At 45.7% G+C, this 14,585-nt stretch overlaps 1 protein-coding gene across 2 annotated transcripts in view; it reads right to left on the bottom strand.

Annotated features, from left to right (window-relative positions):
- Positions 1–14,585, bottom strand: part of AKAP12 (A-kinase anchoring protein 12) — a 301,152-nt gene that overhangs the window by 72,446 nt on the left and 214,121 nt on the right. Inside the window, exon 1 of one of the 2 annotated variants that reach the window (XM_033936502.1) lies at positions 1,216–1,439. The exons of the other annotated variant lie outside the window; for it this stretch is intronic. Coding sequence (XP_033792393.1) covers positions 1,216–1,240 — 25 coding nt within the window. The 5' untranslated portion in view covers positions 1,241–1,439. Of the gene's footprint in view, positions 1–1,215; positions 1,440–14,585 lie in introns of those variants that run through there. 2 annotated transcript variants of the gene reach the window in all.

Here is a 14,585-nt window from a genome sequence, read left to right as displayed (position 1 = left end):
GCCATCAGTAGGCTGTCCTTTATTTCAGAAAGTACACACCCAAAGAGCTGCTGTTAAGAGACCTCAGTTTAGAACAGCGATCTCTCAATCACCCTTCTAGTCCCAGAGATGTGCTTTTCCAATTCCCCGAGACTATGGCTAGCAGATGCTGTAAACACGCCAAGGCTAGCTTAAATCCAACTTGATAGTAGGGTGGACTTGTAACAAACACATATAAAGTGCGATTCACATAAATTATATTCCATCGAATTCCTACCTGGGGAAACCACCCCAAACTTGCTGCTTCACGGCCATCTGCAGAGATGGCTTCCTATAAAATGGATTATAGAGGGGGGGGGTTTGTTTTTTAATCACCGATACGATTGACAGCCGGAATGAAAAGCAGCTGACGGGAAGAGCCTGGGGTCACAAAGGCTTGTAAAACACCCAAAGCAAGGCACGATGATTAACTACCGGGATTTCTGGAGTAGGCGACACTTTAGGATCCAGCTCGATCCTCGTCCCCAGCACAGAACCAAAGCTGCAGTTCGGAATTTGTAGCCGGTACAACGGAGGGACGAGGGACCTTTTTTTTTTTTTTTTTTTTAAGGAAACGCTTCTCCAGGCTCAGGACGGGTACAAAATGTTTCCAAAATTAGCAGAAGCGTGTCCTCCATTCATTCGCCCCCGTTAAAAGGATGCGAGATTCCCCCCCCCCCTTCAGCCACAGCTAAGCGAAATCTGAAGCGAGCTTTCTGGGGATTTAGGAAATTGTAGTCTAAGCCTATTTAAAAAAAAAATTTTATTTTTTTTTTTAAATAAAGGGTCGAGAATTCTGATGTTCCTACTGTACTCAAAGTGCAGCAGATCCAAAGATAAATTTAGTTTAAAAAAACAACAACAACAAAAAAACCCCAACCTTGTAACATTTCCAGTTCACCCGATCTTTTCTCGTCTGGTTAAAAAGCATTGCTGATCTAGGAACAGCTCTTCCACGGCAAAGCCCATTCTACCCTTCTAAACCACGCTGGAAGAGTGAGAGCAGCCAACTTGGTCTGCCACACCCCGACCCCTCTTCCCCCCCCCCCAAGCCCGACTCCTCTCTGCCGGCAGCCCGAAGGAAAAGCTGCTTTCTCCCCCCCCCCCCCTCAACTACAGAAATGCACCCCCCAAAACTCAGTCCCGGGTTTAAGAAACCGAGCCTGACCCAAGGCTCAAACGGCACTTTCCCCTCACCTGTGATAGTGATCGTCCCCATCATGCTTTGAGTTTTTCCTAGTCCAGCTCCACCTGAGAGAATACTGCTCGGGCTGGGGTCGTCTCTCTCGGGCTCTGGAAGGACAGACAGGCGAATCAGGCTGGAAGCTCGCTCTTAAGCTCCCCCACGCAACCCTTTACGGTCCCCTCACTCGGTCTGAAAAGAGAGAGCGAGCCTTTCCCCCCGCCCCTCCACTTATCAGCTAGTTTTGCTAGGCGGACTGATAAAGGAGGTCATGTGGTTCATTTCAAGGGAGGGCACTCCATCCCCCCCCCCCTCCTCCTCCGTCCCACCCCTTCCACCATTGTTGACCAGAAGACCCCCCGTGGTGGAAAGGACCGAATTGTTCCAGCTCAAGGTGGCCTAAAGGAGGAGCCCTTCCACTTCGCGCCGGTTCATTGCGGCAGCAGAATAGCAGAGAGACAAAAAGGAAAAGCGAAAATGCCATCGCATAGCTGATTTTTTTTTTAAACAGTAATTTTCTAATTACAGTACGAAAAGAGGGCAATGCTGTAGTGTAAGATAAACTGAAAGCACTCAAGAGGGAAATATCAACAGATCTAGACTGGATCGATGGGAGAAGCATGTTTTATTTTTATATGACATAGGAGTTATTACATTCTACCTAGGCTTACAGCACCCATCTTTTATTATTTTTTTAAGTCTTTATTCATTTTTTAAACTTTCAACAAGTGTAAACATAAGATACAACCATTTTATACTTTAACATCACTTAATATACCATCAAAGTTTAACTCACATCAAATATCCAACAATTGTACTTAAGCATAATAAATCATAAAATCCCATCTTTTTAATGATTATGATTGAAGTCTGCAAAATCCTGAGTGGTGTAGAACAAGTGGATCGATTTTTTTTTTTTTTTACTACAACAGAAATTAGGAAGACTAGGACATACACAATAAAGTTACAGGGGAATACTTTTAAAACCAAAAGGGGAAAATATTTTTTCACTCAGAAAATAGTTAAGCGCTGGAATTGCAGTGCCAGAAAATGTGGAATGCATTGCCGGAGAATGAGAGCAGTTAATGTAACTGGTTAAAAAAAAAAAAAAAAAAAAAGTTTGCACAAGTTCCTGGAGGAAAAGTCCATAGTCTGCTATGGAGACAGATGTGGGGGAAGCCACTGCTTGCCCTGGGTTAGTAGCATGGAATGTTGCTACTATTTGGGTTTTTGCCAGGTACTTGTGACCTGGATTAGCCACCGTGAAGACGGGATACTGGGCTAGACGGTCTGACCCAGTAAGGCAATTCTTCTTATGCTCTAATGAGCACTGGAGGCAAAGATAATATCCTTCATCACTCCTGGAATCTGAATGCAGACATAACCAAGACACCCACGCTTCAACCTCCCTCCAGTCACTCAAATCAGTTACATTTAAAACTTTTCAAGCCATTGTAAATCTGAATCTTAATAAGAGTACATACACAAGTTTCTTACTTAGAAGTCTGCCAGTCAATGATATTGGATCTGGCTCTCGGTCTGCACACAAGTTTATTATCTCCTCTGGCTATACACTAGACAGAACTGGGAATATATTGGCCACAATCCCGCCTCCTGCCCTCCTCTCCCCCACTGTTGATCTGGAGCAAGCTTCAGATTACACCAGGGTCCTCCCAGGCAGGGAGCTCCACCACATATCTTGTTAAAGCGAACAGCAGGGAGGAAGGAAGGCGAGAAAACGAGGTGCACTTACATTTAAAAGCACATTTAATGCAGAAAATGTTTGTTCTGTCTCTTATGCAACAAAGGCTATTGAAGCACACAGGCTTCAGTTACACCCAAGAATGTCTCATTCTCTGGATGAGGTTCTGATCTTACATCCTTCTCTCTCCTACCACCAGAGTTTAATCTACTGATACTATAAAGGTCCCCTGCAGGCAAGTAGTGAATAAGAACATAAGAATAGCCTTACTGGGTCAGACCAATGGTCCATCAAGCCCAGTAGCCCATTCTCACGGTGGCCAATCCAGATTACTAGTACCTGGCCAAAACCCAAGGAGTAGCAATATTCCATGCTACCGATCCAGGGCAAGCAGTGTCTTCCCCCGTGTCTTTCTCAATAACAGACTATGTACTTTTCCTCCAGGAACTTGTCCAAACCTTTCTTAAAACCAGCTACACTATCCACTCTTACCCCCATCCTCTGGCAACGTGTTCCAGAGCTTAACTATGCTCTAGGTGAAAAATAATTTCCTCCTATTGGTTTTAAAAGTATTTCCCTGTAATTTCATCAAGTGTCCCCTAGTCTTTGTAATTTTTGACGGAGTGAAAAATCGATCCACTTGTACCCGTTCTACTCCACTCAGGATTTTGTAGACTTCAATCATATCTCCCCTCAGCTGTCTCTTTTCTAAGCTGAAGAGCCCTAAACGTTTTAGTCTTTCCTCATACGAGAGGAGTTCCATCCCCTTTACCATCTTGGTCGCTCTTCTTTGAACCTTTTCTAGCGCCACTATATCTTTCTTGAGATAAGGAGACCAGAATTGAACGCAATACTCCAGATGAGGTCGCACCATGGAGCCGCTGCTTATGGGACAGTTTCTTGGCAGACTATTAGAAAACTAGACATTTTTACTCTGCCCGCTCCATAAGCTGAGTGCTCATCTACCCCCCAAAAGTATATAGATGCCTGAGTAAGCCACCTAATAGGGATGTGGGATTCAAACTCAGATTGTGGTTGTGGTAAGCAAGTAGTTTATAAGTAAAAATTAAAGTTAAAATGTAATGCAAAGAAGCGTAGGGTGATACACAGAGGCTATAGAAACCCAAAAGAGCTGAATTTGCTATGAGGAGAGAGATTGATAATTGTTATCAGAAATTAGGGAGGCTAACATATTGGGTAACACAATAATAATGGGTGATCTCGACTACCCTGATAGTGACTGGGTAAATGTAACAGGGCATGCTAGGGAGATAAAAATTCCATGATGAAATTAAGGACTGCTTTATGGAGCAGCTGGTTCAGGAACCGGCAAGAGGCAAAACAATTCTAGACCTAGTTCTTAGTGGAGCGCCTGAATTGGTGCAGGAGGTCATGATGCTGGCTGCCTGATAAAAGTGATCATAACATGATCAGATTTCATATAATCCCTGGAATAAGTTCACACAGGAAATCCTTTACAACAGCACTTAACTTTAAAAAAAAAAAAAAAGGAGACTGATAACATGAGAAGAATGGTAAAAAAAGAAATGTAGAGGAACAGCTGCAAAGGTAAAAAAATTTACATCAGGGGAAGATGTTATTCAAAAATACCATCCTGGAAGCACACACTAGATATATTCCATGTACAGATAGTGATTGACTTACAACCGCAATTGGTTCAGACTGATAGGTCGTAAGTTGATTCTGTCGTAAGTCAGCCTATGTTAATCAGTGGCGTACCAAGGGGGGGGGCGGTCCGCCCTGGGTGCAGCCTTAGGGGGGGGTGCACAGCCGGCCAGGTCCCTTTACCTGCTTCCCCCCCCTCGCCTGCCCGACCGACCGATAACAGGCCCGGTCCGACAAACCTCTCTGCCCTGTGGCCGTGAGTCTAAATTACCTTCTTACAGCAGCTGAGTATTGAAGCTGCATGTGGCTGCCGTAAAGGTCATCTCTGACACAACCGGAAGTTACGTAAAAGGGGGAGGGGTTAGTTTGTGATGACATATTCCATACTAGGCGAAGGTGTTTTCTGTGTTCTGTGTGTTCGAAAGATATGGTTTTCTGTTAGGACTGACGGTGTAGGATTGATCTGTACTGGTCTGGCTTGTTTAGTTTTACAATGGGTTTATTGATGTCCGGCTCCCTGCAGTATGTAAGATGCTGCCTTTTCCTAGGTACTCATGTGTGACGTGTGGCTTGTTACTAAAAATCATGTTTTTCATACAGATGGGGGGTGCCAAAAAATGATGGGCCCCGGGTGTCACATATGCTAGGTACGCCACTGATACAGTATTGTACTAACTTTTACCCCTCCCCGCCTACCTTTTCCCTGGTGGTCCAGCGGTGTATCCTGCCTGAGCCCCTCCTGCCGATGTCAGAAGCCAGCAGCACACCCTGGCTGGCACACGCAGGAGTGAGCTTTTAGAACTCCCGCCCTGCACTGCTGACTGATACACTGGTGTAAGTTCTCACGAGACTTGTGGTTCTAGCGGCACCAGGGAAAAGGTAGGCGGGGAGAGGTAAAAACTGTAATTAGTATGGGCTGGGGAAACGCGTCGTAAAGTCGAACGGTTGCATGTTGCATAGGTCGTAAGTCGACGATGACCTGTATTTAAAAATGAGGAAGGAAGATCAAACACCAATCAGCGTGATTAACGAGTGAGGTGAAAGAAGCTAACAGAGAATCCTTCCAAAAGTGGAAGAATGATCCGACTGAAAATAATTGTAAATAGCACAAGGAATGTCAAGTCAAATGCAAGGCATTAATAAGGCAAAGAGAGACCTTGAAAAGAAGATTGCACTGGAAGCAAAAACACAAAAGAAGCCGGAAGATAATCGGTTGGACCGCTAGATGACCGAGGGATAGACAGGGTCATAGCGGAGAGATTAAATTAAGTTTTTGCTTCGGTCTTCATTGAAAAAAATGTTGGGGAGTTGCCGGTGCCAGAAATGGTATTCAGTTCTGATAAATCAGAGAAACTTAAACAAATCTCTGTAACATTGGAAGATGTAATGGGTCAATTAAACAAACTAAAGAGTAGTAAATCAACTGGACCGGATAGTATATATCCCAGAATGCTGATAGAATTGAAAAATGAACTTGCAGAGCTATTGTTAGTAATTTGTAAATTTTCTTCAAAATCTAGTATGTACCGGAAGACTGGAGGGTGGCTAATGTTATGCCGATTTTTAAAAAGGGTTCCAGAGATGATCTGGGAAATTATAGACCGGTGAGTCTGACATTGGTGCCAGGCAAAATGGTAGAGACTATTATAAAGAATAAACCCCCTTTTACAAAACAGTTTTTAGCGCCAGCCGCAGCAGTAAAAACTCCGACATAGGAATTCTATGAGCTTCTGAACTGTTACCACCGCGGCTAACTCTAAAAATCATGCTACTGTTTTGTGAAAGAGGGAAAATGACAGAACATATACATAAGCATGGATTAATGAGAGAAAGCCAACATGGATTTAGTCAAGAGAAATCTTGCCTCACCAATCCAGTGCATTTCTTAGAAGGGGAGAATGAACATGTGGATAAAGGTGAACGGTTGATATTGTATATTTGGATTTTCAAAAGGCATTTGACAAAGTTCCTCATGAAAGATTTCTCTCATTCTCTCGGAGATCTCGTTCTGTCCGAGAGAACGAGAGCCAGAAGGCCTTGAGCATGCACAGATGCTCAAGGCCCAGCCCAGGCAAGAGGCAGGAGCTCGCATTCACCCTTACAACGAGCAGAAGGGGTAAGGACCGTGCTTGGGAGGAAGGGCGAGCAGATACCTCTTTCAGCACGGGGGTGCTTTGCGGTTCTCGCGGGGGGTGGTGGTTGCGATGCAGGTTCGGGGGGGGGTGCGATGCCGGTTAGAGCGGGGGGAGATGCTCGTACACCAGAACATACTCGGTTTGCGAGGCAAAAGTTTGCTGAGTGTTTTGCTCGTCTTGCAAAACACTCACAAACCGGATTACTCGCAAACAGAGGTTCCACTGTATAAACTACAAAGAGTTTTACCTCATGCAAAATTGTCATTTCTTTAATAAGACATTAACTGTTTTTTTCTGAGGCCCTCCAAATACCCACAAATCCAAAATGTGGCCCTGCAAAGGGTTTGAGTTTGAAACCACTGGTTTAAATGGTCAATATTCTCAGTGGAGAAGGGTAAATAGTGGGGTTCACCAGGGTTCTGTGCTGGGGCTGCTGCATTTTAACATATTTATCAATGATCTACAGAATGAAATAACTAGTGAGATAATTAAGGCCTCTTTTATCAAGCCACATTAGGGTTTTTTATCGCCGGCTGCTGCGGTAAAAGTTCCAACAGCTGGCGATACAAAACCCTAATGCAGCTTGATAAAAGAGGGTCTAAATTTGCTGATGACACAAAGTTGTTAAATTGCAAGAGGACCTTGTGAAACTGGAAGACTGGGTGTCAAAATGGCTGTAGCCGCTCTTAACTATTGCCGGACACTTTGCACGGGGAACCCCATGGAGGAGCTGTGCCACACATGCCCCAACGCTGAAGCCAGCATGCAGCCCCGGCGAGCACGAGCAGGCCAGATTACCTAGGCAGTGGGGTGTCCCATTCCACGCTGCAATGTTCCTATGTCGCGACCGCCTCCTCAGAGTGCCGGATTCAAAAGAGCAATTTTCCCTTCCTGACCTGCTCCTCCCCTCCCCTATCTTTGCCTGCCCTTCTCTGCCGCTCCCTAGCCCTTCTTCCTATCCTCTCTCTCTCACAACGGTTTCGGCCGATTTGGCTGTGCTCCCCCCTAGATGGGATGGGAGCTTATTTTTAATGTGAGCAAGTGCAAAGTGGTATATGTGGGAAAGAGGAACCCGAACTATAGCTACATGATGCAGGGTTCCACTTTAGGAGTCACTGCCCAGGAAAATCATCTAGGTGACATTGTTAAGGAAACGTTCAAACTCTCAGCTCAATGTGCGGCTAGGAAAGCAAATAGAATGTTAGGAATTATCATGAAAGGAATAAAAAACAAAGATGAAAATGTTATAATGGCCCTTGTATCTATACTATAGCCACATCTCGAATACTGCGTGCAATTCTGGTTGCCATATCTCAAAAAAAGATATAGTGGAATTAGAAAAGGTACAGAGAAGGGCAATAAAAATGATACAAGGAATGGGACAACTTCCCTATGAGGAAAGGCTAAAGCAGCTAGAGTTCTTCAGCTTGTAGAAGAGACAGCTCAGGGATGAGATGACAGAGGTCTCTAAAATACTGAGTGGGGTGGAAAGGATAGATGTGAATCACTTGTTTACTTTTTCCAAAAATACTAGGACTAGGGGGCATGCGATGAAGTTATTAAGTAGTAGATTTAAAGCATACTGGAGAAAATATTTCTTCACACATGTAATTAAACTCTGGAATTCATTGCTGGAGAATGTGATGAAATCATTTAGCTTAGCAGGGTTTTAAAAAGGTTTAGATAATTTTGTAAAAGAGAAGTCCATAGGTCATTATTTAGATGGCTTGAGGAAATCCACTGCTTATTCCTAGGATAAGCAGCATAAAATCTGTTATACTACTTAGGATCTAGCTAGGTTGGCCACTGTTGAAAACTGGATGCTGGGCTTGATGGACCTTTGGTCTGTCCCAGTATGGCAATTCTTATGTACAGACCAGGAGAGAGACTTTGGAGTGATAGTGTCAGAGGATCTTAAGGCAATGAAACAATGTTTGACAAGGGGTGGCTATAGCCAAAAGGATGTTGGGCTGCATAGTGAAGCATATCCAGTAGAAGAAAGGAGGTGTTAATGCCTTAGTAGAAGTCATTGGTGAGGCCCCATTTGGAGTATTCAGTTTTGGAGATCATATCTCGCAAAAAACATCAAAAGACTTAAGGTAGGTCAGAGGAAGTAGGAAAAAAAGATCTGGGGCTCTTGCCAGAAAGGATGGTGGATGCCTGAAATTCCCTCCAGCAAGAGGCTGTGAGGACAGAAATGCTGATGGAATTCAAGAATGCATGAGATAAACGTAGAGATAAGGGATGGAATCCAATTAAAGCAAAACTTAAATGACCTCATAACTGGCATGAGCTTTGATGGCAACCTCAAGAAGCTAGGAAGTAAGACCAATGCCAGGCAGACTTCTATGGTCTAGGTCCAGGTCCCATATGTGGCAAAAACAGATCAGAATCGAGGCTGGAGTGGGCTTCAATGGCAACTCCAATAGTTGAGAAGTAGGATTGGTGCCAGGCAGATGTGTACAGTCTGTGCTCCAAAACTGACAGGGAGATACAGAGGTTAAGTATACCAGTATTTGATCATGAAGAAGTGGAACCTGTGCAGAGTGCCAGATTCAGCTCTGGCCACCTTTTTGGGCAGAACAAGAAGGAAAGACAGGAGGGGTGTCTTTACAACCCAAACAAGTCTTTATTAGAAACAGTAGGTCCCAACAAGGATCCCAGTTTCGGCGTGTAGAAAACACCTTCTTCAGGGGGACACTTTGCTGAAACGATGCAGATTCGAAAAAGCTTCTTGAGCAGTAAAAACCACGTTATGCTGGACACTGTGAAAGCCTTCTCTACCTCCAGTCCACTAATAATGCTTGGCTTCGGCGGTTTCACGCGAGCGAGATGAGTCTCTCTCCTGGGGCGGGGGCAGGGCCATGGCGTAGCAGTAAAAAAGTTTCAATTTTTGCACTGCCAGGGGCGAGTGCGGCACCCTTCAGAACATGGTGCCCAGGGCGGTCCGCCCCCCTCGCCCCCTCCTTACTATGCCACTGGATACATCCTCTGTTAAAGAAGAGCAACCTTGATCAGGACACGTTTGAAAGTTTATAAAATCAAGGGGCTAGTGTATATGTTTGTGCTGGACATATATGTATAGTATGTTAAATACATAGGCATCCAGAAACTATGCCTATATGTCTAGAGTAGGTGCAAATGTGTAGAGAAGCCAATATTTTCATCTGCGCATACTACGGGGCTCATTTTCAAATCGCAAAGACGTCCACACAACGGCATAAGAATCGATGGATGAGGGGAAGAAGGGATTTCATCCTCTAAAGATGAAAAGCCTGCAGTGGGGGAAGGGGCAGTAGAAATTGCTGCTGCTGATAGATTGCTGTTCTTAGTGTTTTTGTAAGAGGCTGCCCAGCATCCCCTCACACGCCTTTTTGTTCCCCCCCTGCCCTTCATCCTCCCTCTCTGTACCTTCGCTTGCACATCCAACAGTGTACCTCTCTCTTTTTTTCCCTAGCAAAATCTAGCTCCCCTCTCTCCCATATAGAGTCCAAGATAGACACACAGTAACACAATAAATGATGCCAGATAAAGATTTTGAGGGTCCGTCAAGTCTTCCCAACAAGGGACTGGATTCACTAACCTGCCCGATCAGGGTCCCGATCCCGGCAGGTCAGACTGATTCAGTAAACTTAATGCAGAAGAGGGCAATCGGAGGAACGCCCCCATCTGCCTGCACGGCTCACGCATGTGCGATCCACGCGCAGGCACAATTCATAGGAGCAGCGATCTTTTTTTTTTTTTTTTTTAACTTTTTTAACTTTTGACTTCGGGGAAATGCCGCCACCTCCACTGACCCCCAACCCACGTGGCTCCTAAAAGCTGGTCCCGCTTTTGCCAGCTGCCGCCCTCACAAAAAGATAAATGGAGCCCATGGTTTTAACCTGCTGTAAACCCCTGGGTTAAAACCACAGGCTCGCTGGGCGGGGAAGGGCAGGAGAACAGCGATGCAGGGGAAGATAAAGGCAGAGCGAGGCAGCATGAGGGCGAGCAGCAGAGATAGCAGGGCAGAGCAGGGCAGCATTCAGGACGAGCAGGCAGGAGAGATTGCAGGGCAGAGAGCAGGGCTTCCAGTCAGAAAGACATTTTCGACTGGTCCCCAGCAGTCGCTTCTTCAGGTGATCGGCCAGCCCAGTCGGATTGGAAATTTGGTGTAGTGAATCGGGTCGCTGTCCAATTTGCATGCAAGGATTCCAAGCGGATCGCAGGAGAGGTAAGTGAATCAGGCCAGAGGAAAATTTGACAGTTAAGTGGTCGCAAACCGATCGGTTTGCTTAGTGAATATAGCCCAAGGTGTCTAGAACCATGCCTGCCACTGGTTGTCAAGTCTCCACCATGCCAGCCATATAAGCAGCCAAACATAATGGAGTCTTGGTTATAATCACATATCTTGCCTGTATTCAACTTACTAGTCAAGATATCTCTCCCCCCCCCCCTTTAGCTGCACAGCACCCTCACTCCTGCTCTTCTTTCCCCCTTCCACAGTTTCCCATGATGCTTCTGCACTTCTACCCGGGAACACATGAGGCAGGGTGATGGGGTGGCAGAAGCTAAATGGCTGACACCCTGGATTATGTGGAATGGAACTTAATGGCACTACTTTTTGTCTATGCATAAATTTGACCCTATCAGAAAGCAGGAACAAGGATACCAGTAGCTCAGTATGTTTATATTAATACAACCTAACCCATCAATTAAATAAACCATAGAATGGTCCTGTGATTCAGCCTGTTGTATTACGAGCTGCAGAAGAGATGCCAGCCTTCAATCTTTCTCTCTTCTGCCCCTCCCCTCCTCTGTTCCTCACCTCTTTCCTCACCCACCTTCTTTCATCACACCCAGATCTTCAAGTCTTTCTCACTTTACCCCTCCCCACCCCATGCTTTTAAAAAGCCATATGGTAAGTAGTAAAGATGGGATCGCCACCCATGGAGTCACCTCCCCAGCTTGCAAATCTGTGCAAAACTTAATTCCACTCAGACCCCACAAATATATGACCACCAAAAACACAGACATCAAAAGGAAGAGATGTTCACAAGAGCTGGGCTTTTTAACTGGAATCCTGCTTATCCATATTTTTATCATTAATCCTTAGAAATCTGAGAAGCAGTCGGAAAGGGTGTGACCTGTAGACCGGTATAATATTAAACAAGTTCACATTCCACTCTCACACTAACTCTGTGTGTGACCTTGGGAAAATGACTATCTCCCTCCACCTCAATTTATCCAGCTGTACCTCGGCAAAATCAAACAAAAGAAATATGTTGTAACCTTTCTCCCATCCTTGAAAGTCTTCATTTATTTCAGATGTCTGAAATATAATAGCAGGTTATTACCCATCCATGATGTGCTTTAGCACTGTATGTACACCAGATCATACACACAGGGACTATGTCTGGACAAGAGATGCTATGTAGAAATTGTAGACACAAGTGAGAAGTTGCTGCCTGCCTGCTTCCTGTGATGTTTCACCAAAAGACTATGGGGCCCCTTTACAAAGCAGCACTAAACACAAATGCATGCTTACCACAGCAAAAAAAAAAAAAAATTAACAAATGGTGCATCGTGAAGTGCGCTGAGGTGTTCCACCATGTGCACGCACTACCCACATGCTACAAAATATATATATTTTTTTCACGCAGTGTTGTGTCTCGGGGCAAAGACTGGCTGTATTCTGTGCTGTTTAGCACAGCTACGTTGCTGCATGCTTCCCTTCCCCCGTACCGCTGTAATGTTCCTGGCGCCAGCAGCAACCCCCAAGCTGCAGTCTCACCAGCGTCGGCTCTTCCACTGACATCACTTCCTGGACCTGCGCCTAGGAAGTGACATCAGAGGAAGAGCCGATGCCTGCGCGACAGCAGCTTGGGGAGTTGCTGCTTGCGTCGGCAACATTACAGCGGTATGGGAGAAGGGAAGCAGCCTGCGTGGGGAGGTGGGTGGCGGAGAAGAGGGCGGAGGAGGGGCACCACCTCCTCGGGCGCCTCTCACCCTCACTATGCCACTGCAAGTCACAATGTTGATATATTACAAAAAATAGAAGAATGGTCCCATCGACTCACCCCCTCTTTTACTAAGGTGCGCTATGCTTTGTAGCCCGCGATAAATATTAGTGCACGCTAAACACGTGCTAAACGCTAATGCGTGCATGTTATCCTTTGGACGTGTTAGCGGTTAGTGCACATGTTGATTTAGCGTGCGCTAAAACACTTAGCGCACCTTGGTAAAAGAGGGCCTCAGTGTGCTATTTCTACATTATATAATCGAACAGTTTATCTTGGTAAGCACTTGCTCTGTTTGAACATACAATGCTGAACTAGCACACGGAGGGAAGGATGCACAACGTTCCAACACCACAGTAAAAATGGGGAGGAACCTGGATGTGCTAATCACCAGGACATCCAAATGCTAATTTTTTTTAAAACATTTTTCTGCATGTCTAGTGGGACTTCTTAGCTGCTGTGTGTCCAGAGTTAAAAGGGGCATGTTAGGAGGCGTGCTATGGGGGATCCGGAAGGTTCGCCCCCAACATTTCGCGCCCAGCAATTTGCCCCTCACATTTCGCCCCCCATATTTCGCCCCCAGGTACTTTTTGCCCCCGGAACTTTCCCCCCCACACATTTCGCCCCCCGGATGTTTTGCCCCCACACATTTCGCCCCCGCACATTTCGCCCCCGCACATTTCGCCCCTGAGCGTTTTTCCCCGACAGGTTAGTTTTTGTTTTGCACAGTAAAAAATAAAAAATAAAATGATAAACATCACAGAAATCAATGACTTCGCTCTGGGGATAAAGGAGACATCTCCCCCAAATTTTCGATTTTTGAAACAAATCACCATTTTAACATGATAAAATAAAGCAAAAAAAGTAAATTATGTATTTTGGTCCTCTCAAATTCTGAAAAATCCGGTTTGGTCCCGGCGGACCAGTGACTTCTCTGACAAAAATCAGGTAAAAAATACCTACTTAATCATTTTACCTTTTTTTATTTTATTTTTTCATCATTTTAATCTTAATCATTCATCATTTTGAGACATATTATTGATGTAGTACACATAATCCAACGCGATGGGGACGAAACATCCGGGGGCAAAATGTGTGGGGGCGAAACATCCAGGGGGCAAAATGTGTGGGGGCGAAACATCCAGGGGGCGAAATGTGTGGGGGCGAAACATCCAGGGGGCGAAATGTGTGGGGGCGAAACTTCCGGGGGCAAAACATACCTGGGGGCGAAATGTGGGGGGCGAAATGTGAGGGGCAAATTGCTAGGGGCGAAATGTTGGGGGCGAAACTTCCGCAAAGCGTGCTATGGGCAGGCTCAGGGGAGCTTAAAGATAGCGACTCCATCACTGTTTGCTGATTCTCTGGCCGATTTTCATACAGCGATTGATTCACTATCAAGTGAATCGGGCCATGCAAACTCACTAACTCAATCGCTCAGTGAATGATTGAGTCGGTGCAGAGCCCTGATAGTTGTGGCAGGAGAAGCAGCCTCCTGTCACTGCTGGCAGGGCTTCTGCTTTTTTTTTTTAATGGGACAGATGTTCTGCACGACTCAAATGTGCACCATCTGTCCCATTAAAAAAAACCCTCCCCCTGCACTAGTACTCCCGATCCACCATTCCCCCTGAACCCCCCAAAATTGGCAGGAGGGATGCTCACTCCCTCCTGCCACCTAACGCTTCCTCCACCACTCTGAAAAATATTGCCATCAGCCCCTCCCCCCCGCCTGCCCACCGGCTGAACAGCACCCTTGTCGAACATCTCCCCCCGTGCTGAAAACCCCCTCACAAACCGAAATGGCAGGAATGATGCCCATTCCCTCCTGCCACCGCAATGCCCACTCCCCTCCCCTCATACCTTTGTCATTGGGAGCAGGAGGAACTGCAAACACCTCCTGCTCCAGCTCCTCCACCCAGCCTGCT

This window comes from Geotrypetes seraphini, chromosome 3 (assembly GCF_902459505.1).
Source record: "Geotrypetes seraphini chromosome 3, aGeoSer1.1, whole genome shotgun sequence".
NCBI lineage: Eukaryota > Metazoa > Chordata > Amphibia > Gymnophiona > Dermophiidae > Geotrypetes > Geotrypetes seraphini.
This window is presented reverse-complemented; position numbering and strand designations above follow the sequence as displayed.